Raw genomic sequence first — 22,869 nt, 5'->3', positions numbered from 1 at the left:
AGAGAAACTGAAATCTGAAGGGGCGGGGGCGGGGCCCGGTGGGAGCCGGAGTTTGGCGCGCAGTGTTGGTGCCCGCTTGCGAGCTTTACGGGGAGGGGGGTTAACTTCTGAAGCCGCAGGAGCCCCCCACCCACCCCGGTATCGGACCGAGGTAGCCAGAATCCCCTCTCCGCCTTCGAGATCCCCCCCACTTCCGGATTCCCAAGCACTGGATCAGGGTCAGCTGGCGCTGCTGGGCGCTCAGCATTCAATATGACGCCCCGCGCCCTGCACGGTCTGAGTTTGCTCCCAGCGCAACACAGGACGGTCATTAGCAAGGAAATACTCTTAGGGCATAATTTGAAAAAAGAAAGAAAACTACCACCGCAGAGGTGCCTGTACGTACACGGTCCTTACATAATAAGCAGGCCTTGCCCCCATTACACCGAAGGGAAAACAGAGGTTCAGGTAGTCTGGGGGACCCAGCTTAGTGGCGCTGTCTCTGCAAAACTGCACAGCCCGCACCGGCCGGCGGGAGCTCGACTTGGCAGGGTCGTCGAGGGCGGGGGAAAAGTGTGCTGTTTCCGGGGCGGGAGGGGGGGGCACTCGGGCGAGTTCCCGCCACCCGCGCCCCGGGGGGTCGACCGCGCGGAGCAGTCCGTCCGCCACGTCTGACCTGCGCGGGGGCCCCCGCTCCGCCTCCGCCGTCCCGCGCGGCGAGTTCTATCCCAGCGCGGCCTCGGCGCCAGGCGGATCCGGGCGCTGCTGCGTGGAATCCCTCGCCCCCCCCCACTCCCCGCTCCCCCACTGCACCCACCCGGCCCCCAGGCCCAGCTGGAAGGCGGGCGGGGAAGGCTTCGCCGCGACCCCTCCGGCTCCACGTGTCTGGGTAAGATGGGAAGCGTAGACTGGGGTGGTGGTGGGTGGCAGGTGTTGGGATGGGGCGTGAGTGAGTTCAGGGAGGCCTAAACTCGATCCGATCACCCCCACCCTCGCTGGGGCTGGGGAAGTGTGACTGTGGAGGGCCGGTGGAGGCATGGGCACGGCCCCGGTGGGGATGTGCGCTCTGGACTCGACACCCACCTGCTCCTGTAGTTGGGGATGTGGGAAGGCAGTGCCCTTAGGGTGTGCGGCCATTCTGTGCAAGCCTGGGCGGCTCATTGCCCGCAGTGGGGTTGGGGCCTGGTGGTGCCCATCTGTAATCCCAGCTACTGGAGAGCTGGACGAAAGGAGGACGGGTGGCAGGAGGCTAGCCCGTGGGGGAAAAAAAACCCACAAGATTCTGTGGGAGAAGAGTAGAAAAAGAAGAAGAAAAAAAAAGTAGCGGGGAAGGAGGGGCAGAGTGCGTCTGGAGTGAGTTCAAGCCCTCGCCGTGTGGGGTTTCCATGTTCTCAGCACTCTGCTTGCCCCCCTTGCTTTGAGGCAGGGTCTTGACATGTAGCCCAGGCTGACCTCTAACTCACAATCCTCCTGACTCAGCCTCCAGAGTGTTGCTGGGGTAACAGGCAGGCTAGGAGTGTCCTTGGTTTGTGCCTTACTACTTTTTTTGTGGGGGGCCTTACTACTTGAGCCATGCCTCCAGCCATAGTTTTTGCTGGGTTCTTGCTTTTTGGGTTTTTTTTTTTGAGATGGAATCTCACAGGCTTTTCTGATAGAGATATTTTGGAACCATAATCGTCCAGTTTTCAGCCTCCTATAGTTAGCTATGAGTGAGCCACTGGCACCTGGCTCAAACTAAATTGGGAGAGAGGGGGAGATTGCCAGTGTTGGTGCTTGAACTCAAGGCCTGGGTAGTGTCCCTTAACTTTTTCACTCCACTTCCAGCTTTTTGGTGGTTAATTGGAATCTCACAGACTTTACTGCCTCTGGGCTGTCTTCAAACTGTCATTCCCAGATCTCACTCTGCCTTCTGAGCAGCTACGGTGGTTACTGAATTTTAAAATCTGTATTTTTGCTTTTTAGCAAAGGCTTACACTAATAAGCAAATTTTCTGCTGTTAAGAATTGATAGCTGGGCCAGAAACATGGCCTAATGGTAGAGTGCTTGTCTAGCATGCAAGAAGCCCTGGGTTCAATTCCTAGGTACCACATACACAGCAAAAAATCTGGAAGCAGTGTTGTGGCTCAAGTGGTAGAGTGCAAGCTTTCAGAAAGCCCAAGGACAGCACCAGGCCCTGAGTTCTACCACTTGGACTGGGGCTGGGAGTGTGGCCTAATGGTAGAGTGCCTGCCTAACATGCAGAAGCCTGGGTTTGGTTCCTCATTACCACCTACACATAAAAAGCTAGACATGGTGCTGTGGCTCAAGTGGTACAGTGCTATAGCACCTTAAGAAAGCCCAAGGATAGTGCCCAGGCCCTAAGACTGGTTAAAAAAAAAGTTAGGGAAAATAGATTATATAATGAACAATTACAAATCACTTTTTATTTAATTTTTATTATTTATTTAATATTATTATTCATTTAATTTTTTATTATTTAATTTGTGTGTGTGTGTGTGTGTGTGTGTGTGTGTGGTGTGTACTGGTCCAGGGGCTTGAATTCAGGGCCTAGGGATTGTCCCCGAGGTTATTTGCATAAGGCTATCACTCTACCACTTCGAGCTTCTTGGTGGTTAACTGGAGATAATTGAGTTGGCTTTCAACCACATTCCTCAGATCTCAGCCTTCTGAGTATCCAGAATTACAGGCATGAGCCACCGATGCCTAGCCTACAAAATGTTCTTTAACTTGAATTCCTGAGACTTTTAAGCCTTTGTAAGTGTGGAGCTAGTTATCTCAATGTGAAATAGAACATTATCATGACACCATTTTTACTATTATGGAAAAAAATTTAAACCTAAATTTAAAGAGGAAATGCTATGAACCATTTGGCTTCAACAATTATGAACATTTTGACATTAGATTTTGCTGTTTGCTATTCCTACTTTTCGAAAATGAGTACTTTAAAACAAATTCTAGACTTATTTCCCTTTATCTATAAATGATGCTTCCATATGCTTTACTTTACCTCTACAATTCCAGCATAGCTGATATTATAGTTGTAAACCACCATGTTCAATTTGTTCTTTGAGATAAGGTCTTACTATTTTTGGTGGACTGACCATGAACTGTGATCCTTATATCTCTACCACCTAGGTAGCTGGGAAAGAAGTATACGTGAATAATTCTAATAACTTCGTATGCTTTCCAATGATATTTTTGCAGCTGTCATAATTTGGATCCAAACGAAATTTACAGGAGTAAGAAGAAAATTGCAAACATAATTACAAAGAGCAATGACTATAGGTCCTTTCCATGTTGTACTGGAATATTTTCTAATAGCCACTCACATGATTGTCTTTGCTTTGACTTATACTTTAGGGTAGAATATTATTTAAGGGTAGAGGTTGACTTGTAGGAAATTGATGCTAGTTTGAAAGATTCTTGTGCGAGGGAAGAAGTGATATTGTCCAAAAAGAAATGTACTCTTTACCTGACTTACGCAACTATAACCTCTCTGTGTATCACCTTTATAATAACATTTTTTTTTCATTTAAACCCCGGTGCTGGTGGCTTAATCCTTAACTACTCAGGAGGCTGAGATCTGAGGATTTCAGTTAGAAACTGGCCTGAGCAGGAAAGTCCCCATGAGACACATATCTCCGATTAACCACTCAAAACCTGAAGTGGAGCTGTATCTCAAAATGTTAGAGTGCTAGCCTTGAGCAAGAGAGCTCAGGAATAGCACCTAGGCCCTGAGTTCAAGCCCCACAACTAACCCTATATATATTCTTGAACCAGGTGCCATTGGCTTACATCTGATACTGAGGATTGTGGTTCACAGCTAGCCTGGGCAGGAAAGTCCATGAGTGACTCTTCTCTCAACCACCAGAAAGCTGAAAGTGGATCTGTAGCTCAAGTGATAGAGTACTAGCCTTGAGTACAAAAGCTTATTCACAGCCTCCAAGTGTAAGCCCTATGACCAGCACACAGGTACACACACACACACACACACATCACAAAAAGATCATTGGTTAATAATGACCAGTGGGGAATGTGAAATGTGGATGGCCAGAGGGATGTTAAAGATTCAGTGCCCATAGATGCTTAGTATTTTATTTCCTTTAAGCACTCTTTTTTATTGTAATTAATAAAAGGGTTACATGATATTTGCAAGATAGAAGGTATATTAATTCACATACATTGATACCCTTTCACATGTCTTGGTACCCGTTTCCCTCCCCCCCACACCCCCTACCCGTCTTGGTTTTCCCCCCTTCCCTATCAAATTTCAAATATCCAAATACAAATAAGTTCAATATATCAGATAACAAAGTGAGATACTATACCAATATGAGATAACCAAGGGACAGCAAAGGAGATGAGAGACAACATAGTACATTAAGGACAACAATCATTCATTATATGGCTTTTGTTTCACTATCCTGGAGTCCTTTCAATTAGCTTCATATTATATGTCCTTATGTATCAAGATTTTGCTCTATTGCAAATCTCTGCTAGTAGAGCCCAAGGTTTCTACTGATTATGACGAATGAGGGAAACCATTGAGCCTAAGTTCCTTTGAGTCTGGCTTACTTCACTTAATATGATTTTTTCTAAGTCTTTCCATTTCCTAACAAATGGGGCAATGTCATTCTTTCTGACAGCAGCATAGAATTCCATTGTGTACAAATACCACAACTTGTTGATCCATTCATCAACTGAGGGACATCTAGGTTGGTTCCATATCTTTGCTATGGTGAATAGTGCTGCAATGAACATTGTTGTGCTAGTGGGTTTAGTATGTCCTTGTTTCTGGATGGTTGGGTAAACACTCTTTTTTTTTTAACGCCTGGTAATATATCTTTGATTATATGTTCACTTTGTATTTCTAAATGTCTTAGTTCATTTTCTCTTGCTGATAACAAAATACCACAGATTAGGTAAGTTATATGAGAATGAAGCTTCTGTTGATTGGTTGCCAGTGGGTGGGATGTTCAGGTTCTCAGGGTGCAACATCTGAGATTAAGACATTACCCCAGCACAGTGAAAGAACCACCCAGAGCATGGAGATAGCAAGCGAGACTGAGCACAGTGAAAGTACACCCTGAGACATGAAATGGGCAGTTCAGATGAGGACAGACCGACCTGAAACTGTCTGGGCTTGAGGGTTTTGTTGTTATTCAGTAGGTCAAGGTTGCTAGATGGCCTGAAATTGGGGCCCTCCCCTTGTGACTCTCCTTATCTGCCCACGCACACCGTGGGAGGTGATCTGTCTGTACTTTTGAGGAGGTAAAAACAGGCATGCCTGACATTTGGTCCTCTGGGATTCCCTGCTTAGCACCACAATGAAAGGTTAAGTACTGGTCATTAAATTCCTGAAGATGCATGCTCAGCCTTGATAGAGGAAGTGTGGCTCCTTTTTAAAAGTACATATTGCCATTAGCCTAATTGCAGGTCCAGGGCCATAGGCCAACTCTGGTTTTATGATTCTGCCTCTATGTGTTTAGTTTAGGGGGAATGGAATCTAATAGCTAAGGGCATTTCCTGGTTCCTGCTTATGTGACTGAATTGCCTGTGTTAATACATCCACAGTTCTGATCCAAGGTGGACACCCACATCTGATGGTAGCATACTTCCTGGCACAGGGCATCAATATGACAAGAAATGGGCAGCACACACCTAGGCCTGCCTCTCTTAGTCTCCTCTCTCCTCATAAAGCCATGAGGACTCAATCACAGGGCTCCTATTGGCCTGATCGACTGTGATCCTCAGATCTCAGCCTCCTGAGTAGCTAGGATTACAAGTGGAAGCCACCAGGGCTCAGCTTCTTTCTTGATTTTTTTTTTTGCCAGTCCCTGGATTGAGCTCAGGGCTTGAGCACTGTCCTTGGACTTTCTCAAGGCTAGCATTCTACCACTTGAGCCTCAGCACCACTTCTGGCTTTTTTCTATTTATGTGGTCCAAGGAATTGAACCTGGGTCTTCGTGCATGCTAGACAAGCACTCTACCACTAGGCCAAATTCCCAGCTCCCCTTTCTTGATTTTTGAGACAGGGTCTCACTATATAACCCAAGCTAGCCTCATTCCTCTATCTTCTGAGTGCTGCAGTTACAGCCACCATACCCAGCCAGTTTTATTTCGCTTGTCTTTTATGTTTATCAACAATGTTTTTTTGGCTTCTTTTTACATTCCTGTGGATTTTTCATACATATATATTCAATATTTTGTTCATATATTCTTGGTAATGTTTTTATCCAGTGTCAGTATACCTTCTAGTAAAAGAGCAATGCCAGTGGCTCATGCCTTGCTACTCAGAAGGCTGAGATCTAAGGATCACCATTAGAAGACAAACCTTGGCAAGAAAGTCCATGAGACTCTTATCTCCAATTTATCACCAAAAAGCTGAAAGTAGAGCTCTAGCTCAAGTGGTGAAATACCATCCTTGAGCAAAAAAGCTCAGAGATAGTGCCCAGGCCCTGAGTTCAAGCCCTAGTACTTGCACACACATACACACACGCACTCACACAAGCAAGAACAACTCATAAACAATTTTCCCAGGGTCTGGGTCAGGTTATCTGTAGTTACAATTCAAACACTAGATGGTGATATAGGATAGATTTCTGCTATAAGCCTAAGGCCACATAAATTAAAAGAGCTTGGGGACCTGTGGCTTTGGGAGTTCTGGAGAATACCTATAACAGCTCTTTCAGAGGTACAGACCTGTGGTAAACTCCTCTCCACTGCTCTGTAAGTAACTCCTCTTAGCCTCTCCTTTTACTCATTCTGCTTGGATTTGAGTCAGGCTTCAGGCTGTCAGTACCATGCTAAGTTTAGATGCACATGGTTTGTTTCACCTCCTTGGGAAATCCAAACAACATCAAAGCAGAGATATAAAGTAGGTACACAATTGATTAAACCAGCAATTGTTAGCTATGTCTTTCTCTTTTCCAGGTTTGTGTGTTTTATGCTAGTTCTGGGGCTTAAACTCAGAGCCTTCTTGCTCTTACTTGACTTTTTTACTCAAGGCTGGCACTCTGCTACTGGAGCCACAGCTCTACTTCTGGCTTCCCCCCCCTCCCAATCCTGGGGCTTGAACCATTTCCGACTTTTCTATGCATGTGATACCAAGGAATTGAAGCAGTGTCTTCATGCATGCTAGGCAAGCACTCTACCATTAGGCTAAACTCCCAGTCTTACTTCTGGCTTTTTGGGTTAATTGGAGATTAGAGTTTTATGGGCTTTTCTGCTTAGGCTGGTTTCAAACCCTGATCCTCAGCCTCCTGTATAGCTAGGATTACAGATGTGAGCTGCTGGCATCTGGCTAATGTGTAACTTCATAAGAAATTACTAAAGTGTCTTCCATAATTGGCTATACCATTTATCCCTACCAGCAATATACGAGGGTCCTAATTTCTCCATCTACTCGCCAGTACTTATTCTTTTTAAAAATAGTCTCTTGGCCAAGAGTTTGGCCTGGTGGTAGGGTGCTTGCCTAGCATCCCCGAAGACCCATACCTTGGTATCACATACATAGAAAAAGCCAGTAGTGGTGTTGTGGCTCAAGTGGTAGAGTGCTAACTTGAGAAAGCCCAAGGACAGTGTTCAGGTCCTGAGTTCAAGCAAAAGAGTGTGTGTGTGTGTGTGTGTGTGTGTGTGTGTGTGTGTAGAGAGAGACTCTTGTTTTCCCTTCTTCGTTATCTGTCCTGGGACTTGAACTCAGGACCTGGGGACTGCCCCTGAGCTTCTTTTGCTCAAGGATCATTCCACCACTTGAACCACAGCCCTAATTCCAGCTTTTTGGTGTAGTTTATTAGAGATCAAAGTCTCACAGATTTCCCTGCCCAGGCTAGCTTGGAACCATCACCTCAGATTACGGGTGTGAGCCAGTAGAACCTGGCACCTACTTGCTTTTTGTCCCCAGCTACCTACCCAGTCTGTCAGATGACAAGCCAGTCCTAGTTTTCTCAGTGTCCTGGCTACACTTCCCTCCATCCCTCCAGTGCTGGGTATAATTTAGGTTTTCGGCAGTTCCTGGGTGAGGGCAGAGTAACTCCCAACACCCTACAACCTCTCCAAAGCTGTGGGGAGAGAAAAGCACTTGGGATTTTTTTTTTCAAGCAAATAGATGGTGAGAATTAGAAAGAAACTTAAAAAAAAAAATAAAACAAAAAAGACCTCCTCTTGGGTGGGGAGGACTCAGGCCTGCGGGGGGGGGGGGGGGGCGGGGCGGCGTTGCTTGGCAACCACGGGCTCTCCTGGGAGCTGCCATCTTGGCCTGCTGGTCCTGGCGCGGCTGCCCGCCTTGGTCCTCGGCTAATCTGTAAAATGGGACTGCTCGTGTCTGTGTGCCCCTCGTGGCAGGGTTGGTGAGCCCGGCAGCGCGGTGCCAGCAGCGACTGCCGTGAGAGCCCGCGGAGCCCCCCGCACCCATCCCGAGACACCGGGCACGAGGGCCCCGGAGGCCGACACGCGGGGTCCCCGGCAACGGCTACAGTCCTGGGGCTGCCTGGGAGCAGGGTTTTCCCCGGAGAGGCCAAACGGTGGCACCGAGGGCCCGGAGGCGGGCAGGGGGCAGGGGCCGGGTTGTCGTGGAGCTGCCTCTGCAGAGCCCAGGGACCCTGGTCTGTCCCCAGGTCCGGCCGGCGAGGCCCAGGAAGCGGGCAGGTGAGTGGGGGCCAGGCCCGGGGCGATGGTGGGCCGCCAGGAAGAGGCCTGAGAGGAGCACAGGACCCAGCTCCGAACCACATCCCCACCTCCTGGTGACGGGTGTGGAAAACCAACATTCCACAGTGCACCTTGCCTTGCAAAACGATTCTCACTTATTATCTGTCGTTCAGTTCTATCTGCAGGCTTCTGGGGCGTGGGAATTATTAACAGCATCTCCTGTAACAGCTCGTCCTGGCATTGCTGTGGCTTCGCTTAAAGAGCACATCAGCCGGGGAGGCCCGCTCTTCTCCAGACAAAAAACCACCTCGGGTTTTATTTTGTTTTGTTCAAGACAGAGTCTTACTGTGTAACCAAGGCTGGCCTTGATCTCACAGTCTTCCCGCTTCCACTTCCCTAGTGCATGGTACAGGCCTGCACCATGAATCCCGACAGTCAACTGAAACTTCAAATCCAATAAATTAAAAAATTAAACAAAGCATCTTAAAGTTGACGAGGCCAATCGTAAAATCCACTGAAGTCAATGTGGTAATGACCCAGGTTAAGGGTATGATAGCTAGAGGGCTGAAACTGGAGAGCCCACTTCCCTAACTGCCCGAAATCCATGCTTATTTTGTTTTGTGGTTAAACCAGAGCTCGGGTCATGTCCTGGCTTCTACCCATAGTAGCTGTTGGATCCTCACCATTCTGCAAGGGACTTTATTACCACTTATAGTAAATGGGCAAAATAAATAGACATAATACCTAAATCTCAGGGATGTTGGAAGAGTGAAGACATACAGAGATATTTTATCCAACATAAGATAAAAATAACTTTTCACCCTTCTAAAGATGAAGAATGTGGAGGCCAGGAGTGTGGCTTACTGGTAAGAGTGCTCGCCTAGCATGCATGAAGCTATAGGTTCCATTCCTCAATACCACATACACAGAAAAAGCTGGAAGTGGCATTGTGACTCAAGTGGTAGAGTGCTAGCCTTGAGCAAAAGAAGCTCAGGTACAATGCCCAGGCCCTGAGTTCAAGCCCCAGGACTGGCAAGAAAAGAAGAAGAATGTGAGGGTTATAGTGTTTTCCCGTGATTATTCAGGACAATTTGACAACAAGCCAGGGAGCAGGAATGGGAAGCAGCATAAAGAAGCTGATTTTAACATGATGGGGGGGGAGGGAGCGAGCATGCCTGTGATCCTTGCTACTCGTGAGGCTAAGATCTAGAGTATCAAAGCCAGCCAGAAATAAATCCAAAAGACTCCATCACCAGTATATCCAGGTCTCTATCTCTACTGATTTTCTATTTCTATTTGTTTTGTTGTTGTTGTTTTTGCCAGTCCTGGGCTTGGGCTCAGGGACTGAGCACTGTCCTTGGGCTTTCTCAAGGCTAGAGTCTACCACTTGAGCCACAGCACCACTTCTGACTTTTTTCTATGTATGTGGTACTGAGGAATCAAACCCGGGTCTTTGCGCATGCTAGGATACCATTAAGCCAAACTCCCGGTCCCTCTACTGATTTTCTATCTAATTTTTTTTGTTGTTTTTGAGAAAGAAGACTTAAGTCGCCACATACAATTTTGGATTTGTCTATTTGGGGTCATATCAGTGCTACCAGTGTTTTGGTTTGGTTTCTTGGTTTTGTGTTGCTGGAGATCAAACTGGAGTCTGTGCAGACTAGGCAAATATTTTCATACTCAGCTTAATTGTGTTCACATTTGATATTATAGTTTCTTGGTGAAGTGTTGACACTTTAGCATAATATGATAGACTTCTTTATCCTTTGCAAATTTTATGGTTCTGTTTAGTTCATCTGATATTAACATAGCTACTGCCACTTTTTTTTTTTTTTTTTTTGGCCAGTTCTGGGGACTGAACTCAGGGCCTGAGTACTGTCCTTGGGCTTGTTCTTTCCTCAAAGCTAGTGCTCTACCACTTGAGCCACAGCACCACTTCCAGCTTTTTCTGTATATGTGGTACCGAGAAATAAAACCCGGTGCTTGCGATGCAAGCATTCTGCCACTAGGCCAAACTCCCAGGCCCCCATTTTTTTTTTTTTTTTTTTTTTTTTTTTTTTTGTGGGTCATAGGACTTGGACTCTGGTCCTGGGCACCATCCCGAAACTCTTCAGTCAAGACTACTGCCCTACCCCTTAAGCCACAGCGGTACTTCTGGTTTTCTAGTGGTTAATTGGAGATAAGAATCTCATGGACTTTAGTGCCTGGGCTGGCTTTGAACCGTGATCCTTAGCTCTCAGTTTCCTGAGTAGTTAGGATTACAGGCATGAGCCACTGCATCTGGTCTCCCCCTGTTTTTAAAATCATCTTTGAGTAGTTGTACCAAGGAGTTGCTAGTCAACAAAGCATGTTATGAATACAATGCATATCTTAATCAGTGTCACCCCTTTTTCAGCTTTCTTGGTTGCATGGTAAATCTAAACCCTAGCATCAATGTTCAGTTCTTTCATTTTTTACTTTATTGTTTTCATCATATTTAACATGAATTCTTCAGATGTAGAATGTTTTTTTCTTAAACACACACACACACACACACACACACACACACACACACACACACACACGGGCCAGGAGTTTGGCCAGTGGTAGAGTGCTTGCATAGCATGTACAAAGACCAGGGTTCTATTCCTTGGTACCACATACATAGAAAAAAAGCCAGAAGTTGTGCTGTGGCTCAAGTGGTAGAGCCCTAGCCTTGAGAAAATTCAGGGACAATGCTCAGGCCCTGAGATCATGCCCAGGACTGGCAAAAAAAAACCAACAAAAAAAATCAACCCACAGCCAACTAATAATCACTGTCAAGGCATTAGCCTTGAACAAAACAGCTCAGGACAGTGCCCAGGCCCTGAATTCAAGTACCATGACTATTAAAAAAAAAAAAAAAAGGCTGCTGCTATTGGTATATTTTCTGTGCTAGGAACTGAACCCAGGGTCTCATTTATATTTAGCTATATTCTACCATTGAGTCACACCCCAGCCCAAATGTCATTATTGGTATTATTGAATTTAGGTTTATCATTTTATTGTTTTTTTGTTTTGTTTTCTGTGCTAGTACTGGAGCTCACACTTGTTTTTTCACTCAAGGGTTGTGCTCTACCACTTGAGCTATGGTGCTGCAGTTAATATTGGCTGGTTATTTGGAGATGAATCTCTCAGATTAGCATATTTGGGCAGCCTTTGAACTTTGATCCTTAGATCTAGTACTACTGGTAGAAGCCATCAGTACCAGACTTTAGTGATATGGTTTTTCCCTCTGTGCATGCGTGCGTGCGTGCGTGAGTGTGTGTGCTCGCATGTGTGCTATTCCTGAGGCTTGAAATCAGGGCCTGGGCACTGACCCTGAGGTTTTTTTGCTGAAGGTAGTGCTGCTCCACTTGAGCCACAGCTCCACTTGTAGCTTTTTTTTTTTTCTTTGATTGTTCATGGGGCTTGAACTCTTGGCCTGGATGCTATCCCTGAGTTCTTCAGTTCAGGGCTACTGTTCTACCACTTGAGAACTAGCTCCACTTCTGGTGGTTAATTGGAGATAAGCCTCACAGATTCAGATCTCAGCTTCGTAAGTGGCTAGGGTCACAAGCATGAGCCACTGGCGCCCAGCTTGAATTATTATTTTTAACTAAGCTTATCTCAGAGCTAGACAGAAATCCATTAGATTTATTGGGATTTTATTTTTTCCATAATTCTCTGGAATACTTCCACTTAGTTAAATCTATGAGTGTCTTAGAAAAACTTATACCAGGAGCAAGTGGCTTGATATTAATGCCTATCTCTTTCTGCAGGCTGAAACCTATCCTGACAGTGTGTTATAGAAGGAACTTTGGATTTTGTAGGGGAGGGGGAAGGTTGGGAATAAGTTTACATCCAAAATATTTTCTCATAGTTCCATTCTGATACCTGTTAAACTCACATTTCCTCTCCATGTCCTCTCAGAAAGTGATTCCGGCTTTGGAGGGCACTGTGCGGGTCTTGAGCCTAGTGATCATGGCCGCTGCCTCCCCTCTGAGGAACCTGGAAGATGAGGTGCTGTGCTCCATCTGCCTTGACTACTTGAGAGAACCAGTGACCATTGACTGCGGCCATGTGTTCTGCTACCACTGCATCATTAAGGTCTGTGAATCTTCCAGACAGCCATTATACTGTTCTCTCTGCAAGACAGTTTTTAAGAAAGAGAACATCCGCCATGTGTGGCAGATGGCCAGCTTGGTGGAGAACATCTGGAGGATGAAGGTGGAAGAAGAGAGACAACCCCGAGAGGAAAGACCACCCGAGCAGCGAGCAGAGAACCTGTGCGGGCGCCATCTGGAGAAGCTTCACTACTACTGCAAGGACGACCAGCAGATCCTGTGTGTGATGTGCCGGGAGTCTCGGGAGCACAGGCACCACGCTGCTGTCCTCCTGGAGAAGGCTGCCCAGTCCTATCGGGTGAGAATCGCCTCAGACCTCAGCCCTGCTCTTGTATTCCTGTAGGGTAATGGTCCGCTCTTGAAACCCTGACACTGAGGCATGGTTGGCTTGTGAAAGTCAGCAAAGATACACCTGAGACAACATTATCTCCATCAGGACCATACACAGACCCAGAACTTCTCTCCATCCACTTCCTCATCCTTGTTGCTGCTTTTTTGTCTGTGTTAGAAAAGAATATTTGAAAGACATACCCTTTTTGCAATTTTTTACATATTTTGATTAGCTTATATTCATTTTACATGGGGCAGGGGATTATTTCCTTTCCACAATACAGCCCAATAAATCTCACCTTCCTCTATCATTCTTTCTAACACAATTTTATTTCATTTTCTTTGCTCTCTCATGGAGCCTGAACTCAGGGCCTGGGCACTGTCCTTGAGCTCATCAGCTCAAGGCTAGTACTCTACCACTTGAGCCACAGCAGCACCTCTGGTTTTCTGGTGGTTAATTGGAAATAAGATTCTCACAGACTTTTTGTGCCCAGGCTGCCTTTGAACCACAATTCTCAGATCTCAGCCTCCTGAGTAGCTAGGCTTACAGGCATGAGCCACCAGTGCCTGGCCCACAATTTTTTGTTTTTTAATTCATAGTCCTACTCTGTAACCCAAGGTGGCCTCAACCTTATGATCCTTCAGCTTCAGTCTCCTGATTTCTGAGATTACAAACATGCATGCTTGGTTCCTTTTGCATATTTTAAGAACACAATACAGCATGGTTAGCTATAGACTACCTTATGCTGTACTAATACATCTCCAGGAATTAATTTTCTTTCACAACTAAAACTTTCACTGCATCTCCATCTCTCCTCAACCCCTAGCAATTGCCATGCTACTCTTTGCTTAGCTGAGCTTGACTATTTTAGATGCCATATACAAATGAGACCACATGATATCCACCTTACTGTAACTGGCTATCTCCATATACATATTGTTTTCCAAGTCCACACATATTGTCACAAATGGCAGGATCTTTCCCCCCCCCCAAGGCTAGTTAACGTTCCATTATATGTATATGGCACATTTTCTTTAGTTGTTGATTCCATATCTTATGAATGAAGCTGCAAGGAAGTGGGGGTGAAGATATCTCCATTCCACTCCTAGGAACATAAAACTCACTGTTTTCTTCTTCATTAACAAGAATGAAATCTGTTGTGTTGCTTGCTCTGTTTGTTAATTTTTATGCAGAGGTCTTCACTAAGAGCTCTGTGCTTGCTGGAACAGGCACTCTACCACTAAGCCACACCTCCTGGACCTCCATCTCCCTATGGGATGACAGGAACATACCACCACACCCAGCTTGTTTGCACGGAAATGGAGCCTTGTAGAGTCATCTTCCAAGACTAGTCTGAATCTCAGCCTCTCACGAAGCTGAGACGACAAGCACTCACCACAGGCACCAGTTTCTACTACCTATTTTTATAGCACATGAGATCAAATTGTATTAGAATTGCTTTTTTGTTTTGTGTGTGTGTGTATTTATTTATTGTCGGTCGTGGGACTTGAACTCTCTGTATCCCTTGATCCACAGCCCCACTTCCTATTTTTTGTTTTTTTGGCCAGTCCTGGGCTTGAGCTCAGGACCTGAGCACTGTCTTGGTCTTTTCTCAAGGCTAGAGCTCTACCCCTTGAGCCTCAGCACCACTTCCAGCTTCTTTCTATGAATGTGGTACCGAGGAATCGAACCCTGGTCTTCCTGCATGCTAGGCAAGCACTCTACCACTAGGCCAAACTCCCAGCCACTTCCCATTTTTTGGTGATAAGAATCTCACAGACTTTTTAGTGCCCAGGCTGGTTTTGAATCACAATCCTCAGATCTCAGACTCTTGAGTAGCTAGGATGACAGGTCTGAGCCACCACACCTGGCTTTTGTTTTATTTTTTATTGTGGAACTGCTTTTTTTTTTTTTTTTGCCAGTCCTGGGGCTTGAACTCAGGGCATGGGTACTGTCCTTGGGCTTTCTCAAGGCTAGTGCTCTACAACTTGAGCCACAGCACCATTTCTGGCTTTTTCTGTGTATGTGGTACTGAGGAATCTAACCTGGGTCTTCATGCATGCTAGACAAGCACTCTACCATTAAGCCATGCTCCCGGCCTGTGGAATTGCTTTATACCTCCTTTTTATTGCAGATGCTTTCATCTTATTCTCGAGATTATTTGTGTTTATTTCCATAGGGTAAAATTCTAAACCATCTGAAGATTCTAAAGGGAGACAGGGATAGAATTCAGAATTTTCAGTCTACAGGAGAAGATGAGATTCAAGCTCTGTTGGTGAGAGAAATCTTAACTAAACCATGGGTATACATGTATATGGTTGTGTGTGTGTGTGTTGGTTTGTGGTGGATTGCTTTGGGAGGATAGGTGGTATATTTTGGGGGAGGTGAACTGAAGGGATTCCTGTTCTGGACTCCTCCCCAGATCTCACAAATGTTCTAGTGTTTCCTGTCCTCTCAGAAGCAATCATCCTTCTCTTCCTGCATTTGCTGTAGACCAAATTCCAGAACCACAGGCAAGACATTGTGTCAGTGTTTGAACAGGGCCATCAATTCTTGAGAGAAAGGGAGCAGTACCTGTTGGACTTGCTGGTGGGGCTGGAGCAGGAGCTCATAGACGGGAGGAACAGCCATATCACTAAAGGCTCTGAAGAGGTGGTCCGGCTTGGGACCCTCATTTCTGAGTTAGAGAAGAAAGTTCGGCAGCCAGCACTTGAACTTTTGCAGGTTAGTAACCAGTTAAACTGTGCCGTCCTTTTGTTCAAGCTGTAGTATGGCCTCTTCATTAGCAAGGGATTTGGAGCAGCAGTCAGGAAAGAGGATGTTCTCCTTCATTTCGTTCTTCAAGATGGTGATCCCATTTGTTAACACTTCCAAATGTTACCATCATATTATGGAATCCACGAAGGAATGAATAATCCACTGATTAGGTTAGAGCACTCAGGATCCATTCACTTCCCCAAAGCCCATCAGTTCTGAACCAAACCCCAGTACATGAGGCCACGGGAGACATTTCACATCCCGATCAAGATAGGAAAATACCAGTCCTGGGGCACAGTGTGCACAGACCACACACCAAAATGGTAAGGTCTCCACACTTATGACTATAGCACCAAGCCAGATTGGTGGCCACAGCAATGCTAGTCAAAGCTAAAGTTTAGTCCTGTAGGTCTTCAGAAAAGAAGAGGTATTTTTTGTTTTGCTTTTTTTTTTTAATGTCAGTCTTGAAGAATAAAGACCTAGATTCTCAGAAAGATAGAGCTCAACATTCCACTTAGTGAAGTGGGTGGGACTCATTGATTAGAAATAGATAAATGAACTGAGTACTGGTAACTTCCCAGAATCAGAGCTACTCCGGAGGCTAACATCTGAAGGTCCAGGTTCAGAGTCAGCCCAGGCAGTCAAAAGACTCATCTCCAACAAACTACTCAGAAAAAGCCAAAAGTGCTTCTGTGGCTCAAGTGGTAGAGTGTTATCCTTTAGCAAAAGAAGCTTAGAGACAAGGCCCAGGCCTGAGGTCAAGCCCCAGGACCAGCCAAGAAAAAAAAAAGAAAAGGTAAATATATGCAATAACAAAGTTGGCATATGTATGTCCAGACAGGTATTGTAGGTGCTGGGAAAAACTAGAATAGGAGGAGAGACAGGAAGGTGTCAGAGAGGAGAGCTGGCTTTCTGGAGGGGTGGCTTTAAGAGAAGTTAAAGGAGCAATAAGACAACAAATGGAACCAACCAACATAATTCAAATGGAGGGAAGTGGGAAAAAGCATGTTTCTATAAACCACTGCTGTAGTGGAGAGGTGAACAGGTCCCAGCCATGAGAATCATTCTCTGTACACTCCTGTGGGGGAATACTCATAGCTCCTATGAAGGCTGTGTTTGTGACTTTGTCATCTCTCTTCCTTCCCAGGACCCCAGTGATATAATAAGCAGGTAAGTACTTCCTGTTTGCTTGTTTATTTGCTTATACCACTCACAGTACACCCCTTTATTTTCTTTCTTTAAATTTGACAAGGACTCGAAAAGGATTAGTGGGAAGAGCTCTTCTAGTTGAGAGTTCAAGGACACTTTCTTTCTAGGGAAAGAGTTTTTGCCTCTTTTTTTTTCTTGTTTACTTATATGTTTTAAAGGGCTTTTGAGGCAGAAATGGCCCTTTCGTATTTTAACGTGATTCCTAAAGGATATGTTGATGATAGTGAGGCTTCTATATCAGAACTTTCTAGTTAGCCTTTGACTAGTGTAGGAATGAAATCTTCGAAGCATTGTTTCCACTGTGGGAGGCAGTGGGGGATGGGGGTGGAGTGGTGACAGTTGAATGTCACCATTCTTCCTTTCACTGGTTACCACTGTGAATTTCCTTTCTCTAGATATCCCAGGAAGAAGTTCTGGATTGAAAAGCCTATCAGCCCTGCAGTCAAAAAGCGGGCAGAAGAATTCTCTGATAAGTTTCTTTCTCTAGAGAAAGGACTGAGAGGATTCCATGGTATAGTAAAGCAATGGGTGAAGGAAGGGGTTTGGAGCTGAGAAATTTCTCTTGCTCTGTTTTCTTAGGTTTTGATCTCTGGCCTTGGCTTATCAGAATCCCTTGATCTTGGGCAGGTCACTTGCACCAGGCATGTGCATTGGGGAAGGAATCTTTCCATAGGACAGGCTAAAAATATTACCTAGACAAAGGTACAATAATCATTAGTAGGTCCAAGAGTTGGTTATAAATGATGATTCAGTCAGAAATTGGTGGCTTACATCTGTAATCCTAACTACTCAGGAGGCTGAAATCTGAGGATCCCGGTTCTAAACCAGCCCCAGCACTAAAGTCCGAAAGAGTCTTATCTCCAGTTAACTGGAAGTGGTGCTGTGGCTTAAGTGGTAGAGCACTAGCCTTGAGCTGAAGAGCTTAGGAACAGTGCCCGGGCCCAGAGTTCAAGCTCTATGACTGACCCCCCAAAAAGATGACTCCAGGCCAGGTGCCAAGTGGCTCACTCCTGTATTCCCAGCTACTCAAGAAGCTGAGATCTGAGGATTGAGGTTTGACGCCATCCTAGGCAGAAAAATCCATGAGACACTTCTCTCTAAGCAGCAAAAAAGCCAGAGCGGAGGTGTGACTCAAGTGGTAGAGTGCCACCTTGACTGAGAAAGCCAAGTAGAGTGCAAGGCCCCGATTTCAAGTCCCAGTATAGGCTTACACATACAAAAAAGGTGATTCCTCGGGCATAAGGTGTGGCTTGAATGGTAGAACACCTGCAAAGCCCTTAAACCCCAGTACCATCAAAAAGAAAAAAAGAGAGATTCATACCTAAAAATACTAGGAAGCTAAAAAAAGCCAGCAACTTCTCACAAAATTAAAACCCAGAATCATCACATCCATTAATCTAAATATATTCCAAAAGAATTGAAAGTAGATCTAAAATAGATATTTGCATGGTCATATTTATTAGCAGAATAATTTATGATTTATGATAGTCAAGGGATGGAATAGCTCAAGTGTCCACTAGTAGAGACAAAAAATATGTATCTACACATAATTCATATTAAACCTTAAAAAGGAAGGAAACACAAATAAATGCAACAATGTGGATGAACTTTAAGGACATTTTGTTAAGTAAAAAAGGCCTTGGGGCCGTGAGTTTAGCCTAGTGGTAGAGTGTTTGCCTAGCATGCATGAAGACCCAGGTTCGATTCCTTGTTACCACATACATAGAAAAAAACAAAACAAAACTGGAAGTGGTGCCGTGGCTCAAGTAGTAGAGCTCTAGCCTTGAGAAAAAGTCCAAGGACAGTTCTCAGGCCCTGAGTTCAAGCCCAACGACTGGCAAAAAAAAAAGGCCATTCTTAAAAAGGACAAATAATGTATAGACCCACTTGCATGTGTTTTTAGAATGTCAAACTCACAGAAACAGAGCAGAATGTTGACTGCCAGGAGCCTAGGGGAAGAGGAAAGTGAAAAGCTACTATTTAGTTGGGTATAGAGTTTAAGTTTCACAAAATGGGCAAGTTGTAGAAATCGGTTGCCTAATGATGTGAATTTATTTAACACTACTGAACATAAAATGGTAATGATGGTACCTTTTTCTACAATAAAAAAATGTAGAAACACTTCAGGAGACATCTTAGAATCACCTTTGGAACTTTAGGGTTCATGAAAGAAGAGAATATGGCCATAGTATGGCAGTGCACACCTGTAATTCCACCTGTTAGGCAAGCACTCAACTACTTGAGCCATCATGGCTCCAGCTCTGTTTTATTCTTTGTGGTACTGGGGATGGAACCACCCAGGGCTTCATCATGCTGAACAAGTGTTGTCATCCCAACTACTCAGGAGGTGGAAACATGAGGATCATTGTTCAAGGCCAGGTCAGGCAAAAATTAGCAAGACCCTGTCTCAAAAACAAGCCAGGTATACTGGCAGACACCAGTAGTCCCAGCTATTTGGGAGGGAAGGGAGTTAAGAGGATCATGGTTTGCCAGGAAAAAAAAAAAAAAGCTTATTCCAAGACACTATCTGAAAAACAAACTAAGCACAAGCTGGGTGTGGCTCAAGTGCAAAGTACAGAAGGAATAACATACAATTTGGCCCAGTATACTCTTTCATGAAGCAGGTGCTCTAAGCAGATGCTGGCATGGGCGCAAAGCCATTGCTTTCTCTATTTCACATGGGTTTTCATGATATCTGTCACTGTTTCAAGTTTACGAGCCAACGGAGTAAGAGAATCTGACCTAGGAAGATGTACTGTCAGAATTCGTTTGTTGTAATGTAATGTTCTTCCTTCATTCCAGGGAAGTTGATGAGGGATCTGGAATATAAAACAAGTGAGTATCTTGTGGAGGGTGGTATACAGTTTTGCCTCAAAGTGAGCTCTCCCACACAGAATCACAACCTGCCTGAGAAACTCTTTTACTAATAATGAATCATTTCTTTAAATAGGAATGTCTTGGGTGGTGGTGGTGGTGGTGGTGGTGGTGTGTGTGTGTGTGTGTGTGTGTATGTATGTGTGTGACTGAAGCTTGAACCCAGGCTTCCCATGTGCTAGGAAACCATTCTACCACTTGTGCCATACCCCAGCCTTTTGTTTGATTTGAAAAAGGTACAGAGGATTGAACTATCTAGCACCTCACATAAACTTGACAAGCACTATACGATATGAGCCATGCCCCGGGCCCTTATTTGCTTTTCACATAGGGTCTTACTTCCCTAACTTTGTCTGGGCTGGCCTTGAATTGAGAATCCTTCTGAGTCTGCCTTCTGAGTAGCTGGGATTACAAGTGTGTACTAACATACCAGGAGGCTCTGTGTGTGTGTGTGTGTGTGTGTGTGTGTGTGGCCTAAGTACTGAGATTTCAGGCACAAACCCCCAGACCCCCACAGGTATTCTCATATTGCCTTTCCATGGTCTAGTATGGGAATTAAGGGTAATGTGAGCACAAGATCAGGATGGTCTATATCCTGGTCCCCAAAGTAGGTCACTGTCAGAAGGGCTCCGGAGCCTATGAGAAAAGTCCCCCTTGATAGCTTTCATTATGTCACATTTTTATCCCCTTGTCCCCACAGTGAAGATCGTCTTGAATTCTCAGACAGCCAACGGCTACCTCTTAGTGTACCCCAATGGGAAGAGTATGATATTCACTGGCTTGTGGATGAACAAATACCAGCGTGGTCAGCGGTTTGACCCTGAGCCTGGTGTGCTGGGCAGCAAGGGCTTCACCTGGGGGAAAGTGTACTGGGAAGTGAAAGTGGACAGGATCTGGTGGGGAGAAGAGGAGGAGGAAGCAATGAAGTTCAGAGGTGGAGCCAGAGGTATGTTTGGCAGTAGCTATCTTGGTGGGTTCCTAGGTATTGCTGATGGCTATGCCTCACCTGTATATAGAAATGAAAGTGAAGAGTTGGAGGAAGAATGGTCTCAGGAGAATGGAATATGGCCCAAATTCTGCTTGGTGGGGGTAGCCAGAGAGTCCGTGGTGAGAAGAGGGTCTCTGAGCTTCACCCCTGATGAGGGATTCTGGACTCTGCAGCTGTCTTCAGCAGGGGTCTGTATTTGTACCAGCACTGAGCCCTTCCAGATCCTGTCCTATTGTCCAAGGCAGATTGGCATTGCCCTGGATTATGATGGAGGGAAGGTGACCTTTACCAACGCGAGAACTCAAGAGTTTATCTATGAATTCTCATCTTCCTTCACTGGGAGGATTTTCCCTTTCCTGTGGCTTAATTGCATGCGATCCAGACTTACCCTGAGACCCTGAGAGAAGACCTCATGAACACAGTCTTTGGGTCTTTTTTTTTTTTTTTCCCATTTATCCCTTATTCCTCTACATTATCCTCCAACCCATTCATTATCTGGCTAGACTGCCTGGCCAGTTTCTGAATCCCCTTAGGTCACTGGAGCAGGATGGCAGTTAAGAGTGTCATGCCATCTCTGCATTGTTTCCAAAATGGAAATGTTAATACTTGATATGTTTTATCCATTGTGCAAGACTTGTAATCTCTTTGAAGTATTTATTAAAATGTGTGCTGTTGTTAATCATCTTTTCTGTTGTGTTTTATTTGTACTTGTCTGAGCCATTGATGTGTGTACACTGAGCCAAAGGTATGTGAGGGAGGTCTGTGTCAAGGGATTGTCACTTCTACCACTGATCACAATGTTTGGATTCCTAGAGTCCCTTTCCTGTATCTTAATTGTTTCCACCACCTTCCCTGACCCCAAGCATCCTAGAAAATAAATATTGTGGTCAAAACCATGACTGATCAATATCACATCTTTGTACATCCTCAGGTCATATATATTGGTGGAATTTGGTAAATTTGTTCCAACTCTGTTCTTCTAAATTTTGCAGTAAGAAGTGGGGAGGCCACCATGTGAAAGTCTGCATTCCTTGAATTTGTGGGAATTGGTCCTCGAGTAAGTCTTCTTGATATGGTAGAATTACATATTTTGTTTCTTTACTAGTGTTAGCTACAAGTAGAAAACAAGACTGGCTAATATTAGCAGATGGGAAATCTGTTCAACAAAGACTGGAAAAAAAATAGGCCAGGCATGGTGGCTCATGCCTGTAATCCTAGCTACTCAGGAGGCTGAGATCTGAGGATCAGGTTCAAAGCCAACCTGGGCACTAAAGACAGAGAGACTCTTATCTCCTATCAATCAGTAGAAAAGTGGAAGTGGGGCTGTGACTCCAGACTCCAGGGGTAGGGCAGTAGCCTTGAGAACTTAGGGACAGCACCCAAGCCCAGAGTCTTCAACCCATGACTCAAACACACACACACACACACACACACACACACACACAAACCTGTTTCTGCCTGTTTATAATTATTTCTCCATTTGCCACACCGACTGGGTAGGAGTCAGTGTGAGAGCTACTAGAGTGGAGGAGGCACCAGAACTTGAGAGGAGGTTGGGATGGCATTTATCTTACATATAATTGCAAGCTAGTATTCTTGACTTCAAGACTGTGTCATAGGCTGCTGCTTCTTAACAAAATATCCAACAACAGGTAATGTATAAAGAATGAAAGTTTATTTGTCTCACAATTCTCTGGATATTTTGAAGTCCAAGAGCATGGCACCAATATCTGCTTGATATGAAGAGAGGGCCTTCTTGCTGTATCTAAACATGGTTGAGGACATCCATGTGAGACAGGGGCAGGCATGCAAGCCTGGGTTTCCTATTTTTCTTACAGTAGTGTTTGAATTCAAGACTTTTTTGAGTTTGCTAGTCAAGCACATTACCACTTAAGCCATGCCCTGCTCCAGTCCTCTCTTCCTATTATATAAAAAAAACAATCCTCCTGCTCTCATTTAAT

At 45.0% G+C, this 22,869-nt stretch overlaps 1 protein-coding gene across 3 annotated transcripts; it reads left to right on the top strand.

The window, feature by feature from the left end:
• Positions 1-132: 132 nt before the first annotated feature.
• Positions 133-21,587, top strand: LOC150047976 (tripartite motif-containing protein 26-like). Of its 3 annotated transcripts, none has more exons than XM_090356149.1 (8): positions 133-377; positions 12,556-13,047; positions 15,260-15,355; positions 15,574-15,804; positions 16,985-17,007; positions 17,442-17,557; positions 19,849-19,881; positions 20,621-21,587. In XM_090356149.1, the coding sequence occupies exons 2-8, from the start codon at positions 12,607-12,609 to the stop codon at positions 21,307-21,309; spliced, it is 1,629 nt and encodes a 542-aa protein (XP_090212275.1). In that variant the 5' UTR covers positions 133-377; positions 12,556-12,606; the 3' UTR covers positions 21,310-21,587. The 3 variants fall into 3 exon arrangements, with proteins under 3 accessions (XP_090212275.1, XP_090212274.1, XP_090212273.1); XM_090356148.1 differs by lacking the exon at positions 133-377 and adding an exon at positions 799-868; XM_090356147.1 differs by lacking the exon at positions 133-377 and adding an exon at positions 8,269-8,625.
• The last annotated feature ends 1,282 nt before the right edge of the window (positions 21,588-22,869 follow it).

Source organism: Megascapheus bottae, chromosome 22, assembly GCF_031878675.1.
Source record: "Megascapheus bottae isolate mThoBot1 chromosome 22, mThoBot2.hap1, whole genome shotgun sequence".
Lineage (NCBI taxonomy): Eukaryota > Metazoa > Chordata > Mammalia > Rodentia > Geomyidae > Megascapheus > Megascapheus bottae.
This window is presented reverse-complemented; position numbering and strand designations above follow the sequence as displayed.

What these genes read in the sequence shown, in the direction of transcription:
- LOC150047976 (XM_090356149.1), top strand. Translation starts at nt 12,607, where the DNA reads ATGGCCGCTGCCTCCCCTCTGAGGAACCTGGAAGATGAGGTGCTGTGC. An exon ending in AGGCTGCCCAGTCCTATCGG is followed by an intron (nt 13,048 to 15,259) that starts GTGAGAATCGCC and finishes TTATTTCCATAG; the next exon opens with GGTAAAATTCTAAACCATCT. An exon ending in ATGAGATTCAAGCTCTGTTG is followed by an intron (nt 15,356 to 15,573) that starts GTGAGAGAAATC and finishes CATTTGCTGTAG; the next exon opens with ACCAAATTCCAGAACCACAG.